General features: G+C 40.5%; 1 protein-coding gene across 5 annotated transcripts in view; it reads right to left on the bottom strand.

Annotated features, from left to right (window-relative positions):
* Nucleotides 1–9,488, bottom strand: part of LOC121313191 (disintegrin and metalloproteinase domain-containing protein 22-like) — a 99,127-nt gene extending 89,639 nt beyond the window's left edge. For all 5 annotated transcript variants that reach the window (XM_041245490.1, XM_041245491.1, XM_041245492.1 and 2 more), the window contains exons 1-2: nucleotides 9,350–9,488; nucleotides 7,500–7,576 (exon numbers count right to left, since the gene is read on the bottom strand). In XM_041245490.1, the coding sequence (XP_041101424.1) occupies nucleotides 7,500–7,576; nucleotides 9,350–9,418 (146 nt within the window). In that variant the 5' untranslated portion in view covers nucleotides 9,419–9,488. The remainder of the gene's footprint in view (nucleotides 1–7,499; nucleotides 7,577–9,349) is intronic.
* Nucleotides 9,489–15,475: the final 5,987 nt, after the last annotated feature.

Genomic DNA, 15,475 nt, shown 5'->3' with positions numbered 1-15,475 from the left:
CGCACTTCAGTTTCGCTTGGGACCCCTTCCTTTTCGCGACGTCATGACTACGTATGTGATGGATCTGCTTCAGGCCTCGGTGCTCCAGACAGAAGCGGAAGCCTTGCTGGACAAGCACGCCATTCGTCTCGTAGAACCCACCTCTCTCAGAGAAGAGTTCTACTCGAGATACTTTCAAGCAGCGAAGAACGACGGTGGCTTTCGCCCCACCCTGGACCTGTGGTTCCTCAACAGGTTTCTGAAACAGTGGAGGTTCCAAATGCTGACTCATCGTCACACTCCAATCTGTCCAGCCAGGCAACTAGTTTACCACAGTGGCCTTGAGGGACGCGTATTTTCATGTTCCCATTCGTCCTCAGCACAGGAAATATTTCCGTTTCACCTTTCAAGGCAGCGTTTACGAGTTTTCCGTGCTGCCGTTCGGCCTCTCCCTAGCTCCCCGTACATTTTCAAAGCATGGAGACACTACCCTCGCCCCCTTGCAGCTACAAGGGGTAAGAGTGATGAACTACGTCGAAGACTGGTTGATCTGTTCCCAGTCGCGGGAGGCCCATATGGCGCTGGTGACAGAGCATCTAATGAGGCTGGGCCTCACCATCAATGATGCCAAGAGTTGGCTGACGTCGGTGCAGTGCATAAAGTATGTGGGGCCCCGGCTGGACTCCACTACGATGAGCACATACCTGTTGGACAACAGGGTAGCAGCTCTCCAGCACCACGTTTCCCTGTTTCGACAGGGATCGAGGGAGCCCCTTGTTTTGAGCCAGCAACTACTGGGTCTGATGCAGCAGCAGTATCAGCCATTGAGCTGGGTTTATTGTGCATGCGCCAGATACTGGAGTGGCTCAATGCATTTCAATTGCATCCCAAACGCGTCAGGCACCGTTGGCCTACAGTGTGCTTTGCGTGTGCGCCGGCCTTGCGCTGGTGGAAGATTTCCTCTCACCTGAGTCCGAATGGGAGTGGTCTACAACCGCAGGGTGGTGACGACAGATGCCTCCAACTGTTGGTGCGCAGTCTGGAAAGGCAGAGGAGTCAGAGGACCCTGGTCGGGTCGTTGGACGTCACCGCCTGAACTGGCCAGTTCAGGCGGTGTTTTTTGCCCTCCAGCACTTCCTACCCGTAGTGCGGAACAAGCATGTGCTGATCCACATGGACAACACATCAGTGGTGGCGTATGTCAACCAGAAGGGTGGCCATCAGTCCCCGGGGTTGCATCGTCTAGCCTTCAGGCTCCTGATTTGGGCACAACGGAACCTGCTGTCCCTTCGGGCGACACATGTTCCTGGTGTGGAAAATAAGGCGGTGGACCTTCTCTCGAGGGATGACCCGCATCCTGCGGAGTGGCGGCTCCACCCTCAGTTGGTGGACACTGTTTGGGGATGGTTCGGGAAGGTGCAGGTTGATCTCTTTGCCTCATTGCCCCCTGTGATACTCCCTCCAATGCTGCGGTGGTCCACTCGGCATCGACGCCCTAACCCACGTATGGCCAAGAGTGCTCCTTTACGCGTTCCCGCCTCCGCCATTACTCCCGGCCTTTCTCGAAAAGGTCCGGTCAGAGCAGACGTCAGTTCTCCTAGTGGCCCCCAGGTGGCCCAGGAGAATCTGGTTCTCAACCCTGTGCCAGCTACTGAACGGCCCACCCTGGGAGATCCCACCGGGCAGGCTCCAGTTATGACTCTAGCCCATGAAAGGGACCGCTGGTCAGTCTTAGGGCTGTCGGACGCGGTTGTGGGTACTCTGCTGAATGCTAGGGCGCATTCCACTAGGTCGCTGTATGCCTATAAGTGGAAATCTCTTGTCCCATGCCTGTCATCTTGCAGTTTCTGCAAGATCTGCTTGAGGCTGGTAGATCACCTTTTACACTGAAGATATACCTAGCAGCTATTTCTGCTTGCCATGCCCCCATTGACTGAGTGTCCCGGGGAGCACATTTTCTGGCTAACCGGTTTCTCCGAGGCGCTCGGCATTTGCGCCCTCCTAGGAGGGCTACTCTCCCCGAATGGAGCCGGGAGATTGCACTGGAGGCTCTTACGCAGGGCCCGTTTGAGCCTATATACTCCATCGAGTTGAAGTATCTGTCCATGAAGACAGCCTTCCTCTTGGCTATCACCTCCGCAAAGTGGGTTAGTGAGCTGCAGGCGCTGTCTGTGCATAGCTCCTGTATGTGTATTTGGGATGATGGTAGCAGTGTGTTACTACAGCCTTCCACATGAATCAGTCTGTGGAACTGGAGCCCTTCCATCCTCCACCATTTGCTTCGGCGGAGGATAGGAAGTTGAACCTTCTCTGCCTGGTTCGGGCATTGAGATGTTATGTGGATAGGACAAGAGCGCTGCGTCAGTCTGACCAGCTCTTCGTCTGCCACAGGACACGGACCCTGGAACAGCCCCTCTCGAAACAGCGACTGTCGCATCTCAGCTACGTATGATGGTGCCGGCTTACCCCCACCTGGGCAGGTAGCCCCACATTCTACGAGAGGTGTGGCTACATCATGGGCCCTCTTCAGAGGTGCCTCCATGGCTGAAATCTGTGATGCGGCTAGCTGGGCTACCCCGCATACTTTTGCAGGTTCTATCGCCTGAATGTGATAGATCCCTCATTGCCCTCTATGGGCACTAGGGTCCTTGAGGTTGCACGCTCACACCACTGACTTTGGTCAGGCAGGGCTAAGGAATCCCTCGTATGCTGTCGTTCTTCTCTCCCTTGCGACGGCTCTGGTACTTGTTTTCCCATAACAATGTTTTGGTGGCCATCTTCGAATTGAAATGGAACATTAGTTTACCTAACGTAAGCCTGGTTCCCTGAAAGAGAAGATGGCCACCAACATCACGGTTTCGTCGTGAAAAGAGGATGTGGCTCCCCTGCGTGACTGTTATGTACCCTTGGTAGGTGGGACCGAGGGGGTCACCGAGGGGAGGGGTCTATCGGCAGCTGCGATAGAAAGAGCTCAGTGACACCTACCAATAGGCACTTACCAATAGTACATCCCATAACTATGTTTTGGTGGCCATCTTCTCTTTCAGGGAACCATGTTTACGGTAGGTAAACTAACGTTATGTTTCTGTGCACGACAGCTACAAAACTGGTACCTCTCTGCGAAAGCACAGGTGTAGCTCCCTTTCAACTGCTGGCACGAAAGGAAGAGACAGGTATTTTATATTAAAGTAAGTAGAGTCTAAGATAGATAATATATTACAATGTTAAAATATATCCAGAGCACTAGAGAAAGCTACCATGCTGTAGACCTATAGCGTATTGTATAAACTCAATCTGGAGAATGGTAGATAGACCTCTGTGTGAATGTGAGAGGCAGTCGACGCAGGCAGTAAGTAAAGGACAAACACTTGCGGGTTCATGTCGGGTTGTAGGTCTTATTAAAGCAGGTTGGGTCGGAAGCGGGTCGTAAAAATCGGACTTGCCCTATGTCAGAGTCATGTGTATTACCAGGCACCATGGACCGTTTGGGTAATGGGGCCACTCTTCAAATAACATGTTATTAACAAGGTTGACATTTACTTTAAACTGTTACAAATAAAATTGTCCCAGTCATATTATTTGATTTGTTTTTGTGATGCGGTTACAAACATTCCAAGGGTACGGTAGGGATCTCTTACATCCCACTAGCTCAGCCAATCAGAGTGCATGGAATCTTTCCATGGAAGTATAAATGTATATAATTAACCCAAAACTTGAATTCTACTAAAACTTGGGAGACATACTGTACAACAATAACTAGAGATAAAGCACCCTGAAAAGGAGATGTTTATGACTGAATTAACATGGTTATCATTACATGAAAAAAATGAATTTTTTTAAATATGTGTTAACATACTGATCCATAATTTCTTCTTACTGCATTACAGGAATTAAATGTACAGTATGTAAGCACTTCCAAGAAATGCACTTCAAACGCATACTCATCTTAATGTTACAGATTTTACATTTCTCTTCCATGTACTTATAATGGCATACAACCGGAAACATTAAGGTCACTTATTGCTTTCAGGTTTACTAATTTACAATCCAGTAGACAAGGCAATGAATTATGCATTCCAATATTTTTCCATGCTAGTCACTGAAAATGTACAACTCTATTAAATTTTTTAAAAAACCCTATTGCCCCATAATGCCATTACACTAACACTAGTATTCTCGTTATAAGGCGGAACACAAACACGGTCTCTTAACTATGGCCCCTGAAAACAGCATTATAAAGGGGGAGCAATGTATATTGCTTAATAAAAATAGTTATCGTTGTTTAAATACATTGTCAAGAAAATATATCATGACAGTTTAACTTTATTGTTATCCTTTTCGAGGGTAAAATACATACAGAACACGTTCAAATGCCTGCTGTTCACACAGGTCCACTTATCTGACATGTAAATTGATTTGAATGTATTTTATGCGTGCCCACACAAAGTGGGGTATAGCCCCTGAATTTTTTGTTCTGTCCTTCTAAGCCCCCAGATCAGGGAAAGTCTGGCGCCACCACTGACTGTATGCTTCTTCCTTATTAAAAATCTTTCAAATATAACAACTCTGCAACTATTTTAAACCTCGTTTTTACCAAACACTGGAATATCTGCGTTATTACCGATTTAGCACATCAGTCAGCAATACAAATGTATAATTTTCCACCACCAACAAAATAATCATATTTCAGTCTGACAAAGTCACAATCCATTTTAAACCTTACATTATGACAGAATAACAAATCAATTTGTTAATTGTGTAAATATTAATACTGAAACAGGAAAGTAATGGAATGAGGCATGCTTCCAGGGTGTTGGTTTTGGAGTTAAAGTAAATCCTTTACCAGTAGTTCTAGTTAAAGTGATTGTAGCCAACAAAATAGAATGCACCACTTGGGCATTTCCAAATGTCAAGTTTTGAAACAAACTCCTAATACAGTAAATGTGTATTTTTTAATATCTATTGCACAAGGGGATATAAATATTTGCTTGCAAGCCATGCTTTTAGTGTTGCATTTATTTGCTTTCCACCAGAAATGTGCTTTGACCCTGAAGACACTGTTGAGGTGAATGACCCAAGAAGTACAAAAGTAACAGGTTTCCTGTGAATAAGGCAAGGAAACTGAGATCAGAAAGCAATCTCTTGTCTTTTTAAATCTTCTTTTGTCATATGAGAATTACATGTACATTTTAATGGAATATAAATACGGTTTACAATTTTACATTACAAACTTTCAACTAGGAGTAGGACTTTATGCCTTCAAAAAGCATGATATATACAGCTCCTAAATGTAAAAAAAAATACTTCACTTAAAAGCTGAAACTTGTACAGCTAAGATTCTATATGTGTCATTCATACAATATACCAGTATGTTTTATCTGAACCCATTTTAACATATAAGACCCTCAAAAGTATTTATGACATATAGGGACCTATTTAGCAAATATGTGCGCAGCAGGTTTCGCTAGGGCAAAAAGGACAGCGTTAGTGAACTGCCGCAATAGCGTGCGAAAACGTGATTTAGAAGTCGGGTCTCATGCGTGGGCTAATGCATACGAAACAGTGAATCAAGCACCCAGCCAATCAAAGCACAGTGGGGGGGTAAGGTTACAACTAATAAGGTTTGAACTTTCCCTTTAAGAGCACCTGGGCGACTGTGATAGTGAATGGATGGCATTTTGAAAACCAAAAAAAGAAGACACAAGCACTTAAAAATTACAAATGTCCAGAAGGCCAAGTGAAGAGGATTACCAAGCCCCTCAAGCAAGGCTACAATTTATTTATTTATTTTTTAGAAGCCTGGAGGTGGAGAGCAAAATAAAAAAGTAATATATAAGGCTTTGTCTGACCTGCCTCGCACTGGCAGCATCTTCAGCCTCCAACACTGGGGCTTCAGGTTTAGCATCTGCTTCCCTCAAACCCTGTAATCTCTCCTCTGTTAGTTCAACATCCATTATGGAGAGCTATGTTATGTAAAACACAACAAGCCAGGATGATATTGCTAACTTTCTGAGGAGTGTACTGTAGTTTTCCCCCAGAGACATCCAAACATCGGAATCACATTTTGAGGATTACAATTCACTCAATTACACTACGAGCACTTTTAAAGGTATGGTTATACCTCTGTTCGGCAGGGGTTGTAGGGATGAGCTGCAGTCAGTAGACACCACTTCAGTGGATACCCACTGTCCCCCATCAAACAGCCTTTCAGACTGTCACCCCGCTGAAACATAGCTGCCATCTGCAAATTAGCGTGGATAAACCTCATGAGCGAAGCCAGGATGGTTTGCATACACATTTGTGATGTAGCTGTTGTCATCACAGATCACACACTTCTTGCACGTTGACAGTAGGTCCCCTTACAATTTATGTAGAGGTGCCTATTCTGTGTTGGTGCGCGTAGCTGCACGTGTGCAATCGATGGCTCCCAGGACACCCATACCTCCGAAGAAAACCCTGTTTTACATTTTGTTGCAGCTCGTGAGAGACAGGGAAATGAATGAATTCTCTTGCCCATTACTAAAACTGCAGGTACATCTCACACTGCACAGCCAACTGGCTCATGTCTGCAGTATACTGAAAATATATTTACAAGGCTTTAATTATGAGTTTTTCATGTATGAAAAAAAAACCCACAAACATTTTTGGCACAAAATCTAATTCCACTAACAAGACATACTTCATATATTGCAACATATAGTCAACATTTCTGTAGCAAAACAGGTTTTATGATTCGCAAAAAAATTTGGTCACAAATGTTTATGGCTTTACAATAAGCCACAGTATGTTGGAACGAGCCAGTGGCATAAAATGTTAGTGCAGCGGGTCCCCTTAGTGCTACAGGCACAGTGTGCTCTGAGTGAGTCTCCTTCCAGGTCAGCCTGAAGCAGTTGGCAGATGTCAGCGATTATTTGTATGTTGAGGCAAAATTGCTGCATACATTGTCAGACAGGCTCAGAAAAGACACGTGACTTCTAAATATTTGGGGACGTCTCCTCCCCCTCTTCCTTTGTCTGGCTGTGTAGAAATCCAGTGCACACTTCATATTTCTTTTATTTCAATTTTCTTCTCTCTCTTTTCTTTGCCTGCTTCCCTGGTAGTTTCACTGAATATTTATAGTTGACCATGTTATTTGCTCACAGTTTAGACCTGGTTTTCACAAGCCAACTGAAACGCAAACGCTAACACCGTTGATGGTTTGCTAAATCGCTATATTTGTACGTAAATGAGGTTCAGCCCATGTCCAGCGCTAATGCTGACATGCTGAGTGGGCACTAAAACACAGTTGCTAAATCACATAGGTGGGCAAAGTCTGTTTGCCCACACATGCGCCTGATTTTGGTGCGCTAACTGTCCACAGAAGTGTTTTGCGATTGCTCATACCGTTTAATTTTTTTCACGTGACCAACATATTTATTCATTTTTTACTTTTTTGTTAAATATGGCCTTCTGCTTGAAGAAAGTTGATAAATGACACATTCATTTGCACTATGTACATGATTTTAAACCCACATACTTACTGGTTTAGTTCCACATCTAGAATAAATGTTGACCCAAACGCGTGGACTTGAAAGCTTGCTTGTGCAACGTGTGTTGACTGGAAAAATAAACAGAAAAGAGCTAAATGTATTTAAGATGGCTTATAAGTCAGGTTACAAAACAAGTTTAAGGAAATTGTATTTCACTTTTGACATAAATAACTTTTGGATAATCAGATGTCTACTTGCAGCATTTTAAAAGCATTCCGCTCACTTTAGTATCGTTTATTTATTTCACTGAGCATTGTGGAGCTAAAAGTTTTTTCTTTCGAGTTTGACAGAACAATACTGAAGTCTCATATTTGTGAATGAGCAGGAAGATTTAGAGTGTGTACTGAACACTGAAGGCACATGAGAAGAATGAGAACAGGCTCTTTTACTCACTGTTAGAAGTTTAAGGCATTGAAAAATGATTGTGACATTTATTACATGTAAGTTTGTACAGTATATTGTATGAAATAAAAGTCTGTCTTGTCTGTAGATATGTATATTATGATACAGCATGTCTCGTACACATTCAAATGGGCTGCATAAGTTGAATTATTTTTGGTTGGTTGTATACAGTAGTAAAAAGCTATACTAAGTTCTGAAAAATCTTTACTAACATACCCTGCAATTATCAAACCATAAACTCATTAAAGACTGAGTATAGTGCTATTTAACATCGAAAAACATTTCCGCTGATCCTCAATTTAGTTTTTTTAATGAATAAAATTGTTTGACACTCACAGCACTGTTCTAGATTGAAACCAACAGCAAAATAACATATTTCAGTTTGATGATCTTTAATAATAATAATAATAATAATAATAATAATAATTCTGAGACGCCATGCTGTTCACACTTTATGAAGAGGGCCCTGTATGGCAAAAAAGCTCATACTGGTATGTAAATGAATCCTTAGGCAACATGAACCCAGCACTGGTGTAAATTCAATGGAAAGTACACAGACAATATGGAACAGGCGGTTTCATCTCTGTAATGTATGGTGATTTCCATGTCTTTGCTTCCCACCTGTCACAGTTCAGAGCCTTATCAGGTTTTATGGCTGTGAAACAAAAGCTGTGATTTTAAAAATTGTGGGATGAATGAGAGTCAAGTATTAGTACACCTGCTACTGATTGTAAACAGACTTAAGCAACAACGGTGATGGCATGCCAGTGGCTTCTCATGGGTTCCAAGTAGCTCTGCATGGGAATTTGGCAGTTTTACGTGCTTCGCCGTTACTAGGTTTGTCGCTGTGCTTTATCACACCATGACATGATTTTACCAATAAATAGGTGCATCAATGTTATTTTTTTCCCCTTTTTTTATTTAATAGTCTTTCCGTTCATTCATTTTATTGAATACCATCACATTTTACTCCTAAATTAAAGCAATTATCTTACTACTGTTTTGTAAAATACTAAAACCAAATTTAACAGTAAGAACATTTCTCAAAGTCAACGCTGTTTTATTTTGCTTTATGAAAAGTGCAGGTCTGTTGTATCCAATTCTACACACCAGGGGAGCTATACACCGAAATTAAATAAATAAATGTTTTTCTTTGCAGCCAACATGGTAAGGGCTCGTATACTTTTAAAATATGCAATCCTATGGAACCACGTCATTCTATAGCAGTTTTGAAAAATTCATTTTTTAAATTTTAATTTTAAATACAGCTCTAATTATATGTTGCCACCGTGTCGATATGCCTTGAATACATGTAGTACTGTGTTTAAACATGACCAGCATACAGTAAAACGTCTTCAAGAGAACTGGCAGCAAAGGCTAGGTGTTGTACAGAATTTGTGCGCATGGATCTGAGAGGTGGTGATAATAGATACACATACCTGTAAGGCTGAACTTGTTTTTATCCTGGTATTCAGTGTATGGTGCGTGGTTTGGCTGTCGTTGTCCATGCGGTAAATTAAACGGAGAGGGAGGGTATTTTCCCTTCCAATGAACTTGCTGTCATTCCGACTCGCCTTTCCGTTCCCTCTCCGGCAAGGAAACTTTCCTTTACTTTACTTGTGTAAATACATAAATGGTACATATCTCCATATTATATATATATATATATATATATATATATATATATATATATATATATATATATATATATATATATATATATTAATATACCACACCACCACTATGACAGTTCCCCTTCCCTCAAGGGAGTTTTTTGTGTATAACTTTACAATTGTTTATAAAATAAAAGGTTTTATGGAGTCAAATCCAAAATGGATAAAGGAAAAAAAAAAAAAAAAACAATAAAGCAAAATACTGTAATTCTGAATGTGTACATGGCTTATCTGCTGCGAATAGCGGTCCTTTCAAAGTCAAGCGCCCATCGTGCTGTTATGCAGAATTGTGTTTACCTATTTGTAGGGTAGGTCTGCTTGAATGGACGAGGTACATCGCTCCATAGATGCACAGAAAGGAAATCCCTCTTTTCGGAGACATCATAGCAGGTTCTGTTCTTGAGCAAAGAATCCAAAATTAATATCTTATTTGCCTGGCTAGGGAAAAATTTTAATAAAATACATCCGCGGACGATCGCTGTCTGTGTTGTTAATAGTGCATTCTTCCTCGCTGGTTGCCATTAGGATGATCATGCAGTCTCCGCATTGGGATGCTGGTTAAAACGCTAAGTGCATGTTAGCGCTCTCTCCCACAGCCAACCAGAGAGACACCTCCTTAAAACACATCAATATCCAGCTCACTGCAGAAGCGATTTATACATATGCATGAGCAGGGATTCGAGAGACCAGGCAGGATGCTGGGAGCTGTAGTGTTTTTTTTTTTTTTTTCTGTAGGGGAACCTTTTGAAGCTGAGACTGCATTAATTACCTGTAGCACGAGTGTGACGGTGTAGTAGGCAGGCTTCAGGGACTTGTGTGCTTGCAGCTGAATCACATTTACTGGCTTAGAACTTCTGCCCCCAGCACCAATGTGTTAAATTTTCACCTTTTGTTGCAATATAGCCTGGAATTATTTTTTTTTTTTTTCCATTTATCTACACATCCTACCCCACCCCACAACTTCCTAGTAAAAAAATGTAGAAAATTAATTTAATTGGATAAGTGCCCACCCCCCCTTGTAATAGCAATTTTAAATTAGCTCAGGTGTAACCAAGTTAAGTGGCCTCCACCTATGTTAAATTGTAGTGATTCACATGATTACAGGATAAATTCAGCCATTCCTGTAGGTTCCCTCTGCTGTGTAGTGCATTTCAAAGCAAAAACTCAACAATGAGCACCAGGGTGCTTTCAAAAGAACTCCGGGACAAAGTTGTAGAAAGGCACAGATTAGGGGATGGGTATAAAACATATCAAAGACCTTGACTATCCCTTGGAGCATGGTCAAGATGATTATTAAGAAGTGGAAGGTGTATGGCACCACCAAGACCCTGCCTAGATTAGGCCGTCCCTCCAAACTTGATGACCAAGCAAGAAGGAGACTGATCAGAGAGGCTACCAAGAGGCCAATGGCAACTTTACAAGAGCTACAGGCTTTTATGGCCAAGACTGGTCAAAGTGTGCATGTGACAACAATTTCCCAAGCACTCCACAAATCTGGCCTGTATGGTAGGGTGGCAAGAAGGAAGCCATTATTCAAGAAAGTCTACCTTGAATCTCATTTGAAGTATGCACAAAAACACTCAGGAGATTCTGTAGCCATGTGGCAAAAAGTTTTGTGGTCGGTCTGACAAAACTAAAATTGAATTTTTTAGCCTAAATGCAAAGTGTTGTTTGGTGCAAAACCAACACAGTGCATCACCCAAAGAACCCCATCCCTACTGTGAAGCATGTGGTGGCAGCATCATGTTATGGGGATGTTTCTCATCAGCAGGGACGGGGGCACTTGTCAGGATAGAAGGTAAAATGAATGGAGCAAAGTACAGAGAAGTCCTTGAGGAATACCTGCTGCCCTCTGCAAGATAACGACCCAAAGCACACATCTAAAGCTACACTGGAGTGGCTAAGGAACAAAAAGGTAAATGTCCTTGAGTGGCCCAGTCAGAACCCTGACCTAAATCCAACTGAAAATTTGTCCATCAACGCTCCCAAAGGAACTTGACAGAGCTTGAACAGTTTTGTAAAGAATGGTAAAATATTGCCAAATCTAGGTGTGCAAAGTTGGTTGAGACCTATCCCAACAGACTCACAGCTGTAATTGCTGCCAAAGGTCCTTCCACCAAGTATTATCTCAGGGGGGTGGAGACTTACCCAATTATGATCTTTCAGTTTTGTATTTTTAATATATAATTTTTTTTTTTGAAAAAAAACTTTTTTCCCCTTAACAGTGTGAAGTATAGTGTGTGGATAAGTTGGAAAACAATCCTCATTTAAATGCATGAAACTTTGAAGCACTCACACAACAAAATGTGAACAAAGTTCAAGGGGGTGTAGACTTTCTATAGGCACTGTGTGTGTGTGTATATATATATATATATATATATATATATATATATATATATATAGTAGCCTTGCGTGGAAATGAAGGCAGGCTCACACCAGCTACCGCGGTTTATTACAACAGCGACTCTACATTCAACATGTAAAGCGTGCTGTTTTACCAGCCTGTGGTACATGGAAATGTAAATCTTGTCAATTTCAATGAAATGGTCACCCAAAGCAAAGGGATTTCAGTCTGAAGCCCAAGTCAATTAAAAGTCTGAAATGTGTATAACATAGTGTTAGAACATTGGCCTAAGTATAAAAGTGTCTTTGTTAGATGTTCGTTGAGTTAACTAGCATGTTACCTAATTAACCTTTTGTCACCAATTATTGTTAACAGATGAGGGTCCATGATTACTATAAATATAGATAGGATAGGCACAAGTTTTTCATTCCTGAATGTAAGGGAGCAGAAAATGGAAAAATACGCTCAGTTAAGCAAAGACAAAAGACAGTCTGTAATTAAGAAATTAAGGTCAATCTCTAAGACAAACGTTTGCAAGTGTCTGTAACTGTTGTGGCCAAGACCATCAAACGATTTGAAGAAACTGGCACTCATGAGGACAGAACAAGATCAGGCAGGCCAAGGGTGACCTCGGAATCAGAGAACAAGTTCGAGTCACAAGTCTGCGAAACCGGCGATTAACTGCTCCTGAAATACTCAGCTAAATGCTACTAGAGGTACAGATGTTTCAACATCAACTGTTCTGAGGAGATTGCATGAAACTGGCCTAACTGGAAGAATTGCTCCAAAGAAACCATTGTTAAGAGTGCAGAATAAGAGGAAGAGACTTGTCTGGGACAAAAAACACAGAAACTGGATATTTGAGGAGTGTAAGTCAGTCTTATGGACCAATGTGTCAATTTGAAATATTTGAGTCCAACCGTCGAGTATTTGTAAGATGTGCATGAGTTCTGCATGTGTGGTTCCCACTGTCAAGCATGGAGGAGGCAGTGTCATGGTCTGGGGTTGCTTTGCTGGTGAGAGTTGGTGATCTTTACCAAGTCCATGGCAAGCTCAACCAGCATGGCTATTATAGCATACTTCAGAGGCATGCCATTCCATCAGGATTACGGCTAGTTGGGCAGTCCTTCATTCTTCAGCAAGATAATGACCTGAAACACACCTCAAAGTTGTGCAAGAACTATATGGGGAGGAAGGAAAGTGAAGGACAACTCAATCTAATGACCTGGCCTGCCCAGTCTCCAGACCTCAATCCCATAGAACTTTTATGGGACGAACTGGACAGAAGAGTCAAAGCAATGCTACCCACAAGTACCCTACATCTCTGGGAATTGCTGCAGAAGAGCAGGGAAGACATGTCAGGTGATTTGCTGCTGAAACTTGTTAACTGAATGCCTCGTGTTTGTGAGGCTGTTATTAAGGCAAAGGGTGGTTATTTTGAGGAATCCAAGATTTAGAGACAATTTTCAATTTTATTGAACATTGCTTTGATACTCCTTATGGTTTGTTTTGTATATTGTAAAATGTGTTTTCATTTTCAAGTATTTACAGAAACGTACACGACGTAAAACATTGTCAATTATAAAAAAAAAAAAAAACTAGTTTCCAGCAAGTGTACTCAAACTTTTGACTGGTACTGTATTATGCAGTGCTTTAACACATTGAAAGGAACTTAATATGTCAGCAATATTATTCCACCTCATATAATGTAGTTATAAGTACAAGTATATTAATGAAAAGTTTTGTTTTATCCAATCAACATACTGTATCTGAAGTCATTATGTCTATTGGCTTTTTTTTTTCTCTCAGCGATGTTGGCTATATTAATAGAAATGAAAATCAGTCTTGTATTGAACACACACTTCTGTAAAATATAACTGTATGAATGGCATTGTTTACATTTTTTTAAAGCAATTACAACATATAATCATTTAAATTCTAAATACACTATTTTGCAAACTACAGCACTACATGCATGCATGTGTGTGTGTACATATATATATATATATATATATAGTGAGCAGCGAGAGGGTTAATTTCCTCCCTGCTAGCAAAGATGTATGTATAATTGTTCGTTGTTTAATTATTAGGTATCCCCCCCACACCTGGTGTTTATTGTAAATTATAGCCAGGTGCAGGGTATTTAAAGAAAGCAGCCAGTGTGCTCAGGGCTGCTGGGGTGTAAAGGAGCCCGGTTGATGGCGATTTCAACCGTAACAAAGGTAGTGTGAAAAAGCCTTTTTGTGTGTTCTGTTTTGTTAGTTTGTATTACAGGTAAACAACTTAGCTGTCCTGTACTAGTTAGGTTTCTGCATGTGGTAATTAGTGTTCAAGTGAGAGCTAGGTGTATATTTTGTGTTTGTTTATTTTGTTTTTGAGTTATTAAAAAGTCCATGTAAGCGCTTAAAACTTCCATTTCTGTGTGCTGGGTCCTGCTTTAAAGGAGCAACGAACTGTGTGGAGTGCAAGCAATGACTCATTTTTTTTTTTTTGTTTATATATATATATATATATATATATATATATATATATATATATATATATATATATATATATATATATATATATATATATATATATATAAAATATTACACACACAGATAATGTACATATACACACAGTTTCTTTCTGGTACATAACAATTTCCTGTGCTTTGTTGCATGAGCTGATTGTAACTGAAGTGTAAATTAAACAAATACCAATTTATATTAAAGAACAAGCAAATAATCGGAAAGGTGAAGTGATAATGTTAGTGTCACACTTTTAAGATCTCTCTTAATTGTGTACAATCTGCTTTTTTCTGGCGTCACATTTCCCCAACAGACCAGTTATTAAAAATGATACCTGATTACATCTGTGGTTTTCATGTCAATAGCACAATCTGGAAGAAAATCGCATCACAGCCCACACTATGTCTGTAAGCCAAAATATCTGGTTGGAGGTACATTTAAATCCAACAATCCCAGATTTTTGGTACCAGAGGGGGTAACTATTTTTGCACACTCTGGTTTGCAAAAATAAATGCTCTTTTGATTGGAGTTTGCTAATCTATACAGCTGCCTATACCAATCAAATAGGTAAACTTGTTTTTAGTCAAATTATTAATTGGCATTAATACTAGTTATTTTAGGAGATAGTGTTTCAAATGGTTATTGATTTCTACTATGTCTGTGGTAAATTACAGATTTGCAAAAAATATATACTTTACTTCAATAATCCCATTCCTATCAACTCAAATTTAACAATAACTATGTAGAGGAAAGTAGAGATGAAAAACAGCCCTATACCACATCAGAACAATTAGTCAGAAAATTCCAGTTTTATTGTTTTATTTCAGGTTTAAGAATTGCTGATCACTGCTTCTTACCCCCAAAAATATGAAGTTAAATTTATAGATTTTATAGAAACCATTAATGAAAATCCTATTATTCAGATGCAAATGTGTTTTGTTAAAAAAAAAAAAAAAAAAAAAAAAAAAAATATATATATATATATATATATATATATATATACACATACACATACATACATACATACATACACACACA

The sequence above is a fragment of the Polyodon spathula genome, chromosome 3 (genome assembly GCF_017654505.1).
Source record: "Polyodon spathula isolate WHYD16114869_AA chromosome 3, ASM1765450v1, whole genome shotgun sequence".
Taxonomy (NCBI): Eukaryota; Metazoa; Chordata; class Actinopteri; order Acipenseriformes; family Polyodontidae; genus Polyodon; species Polyodon spathula.
The sequence above is the reverse complement of the archived record's forward strand: the minus strand, read 5'-3'. Positions and strand labels throughout refer to the sequence as shown.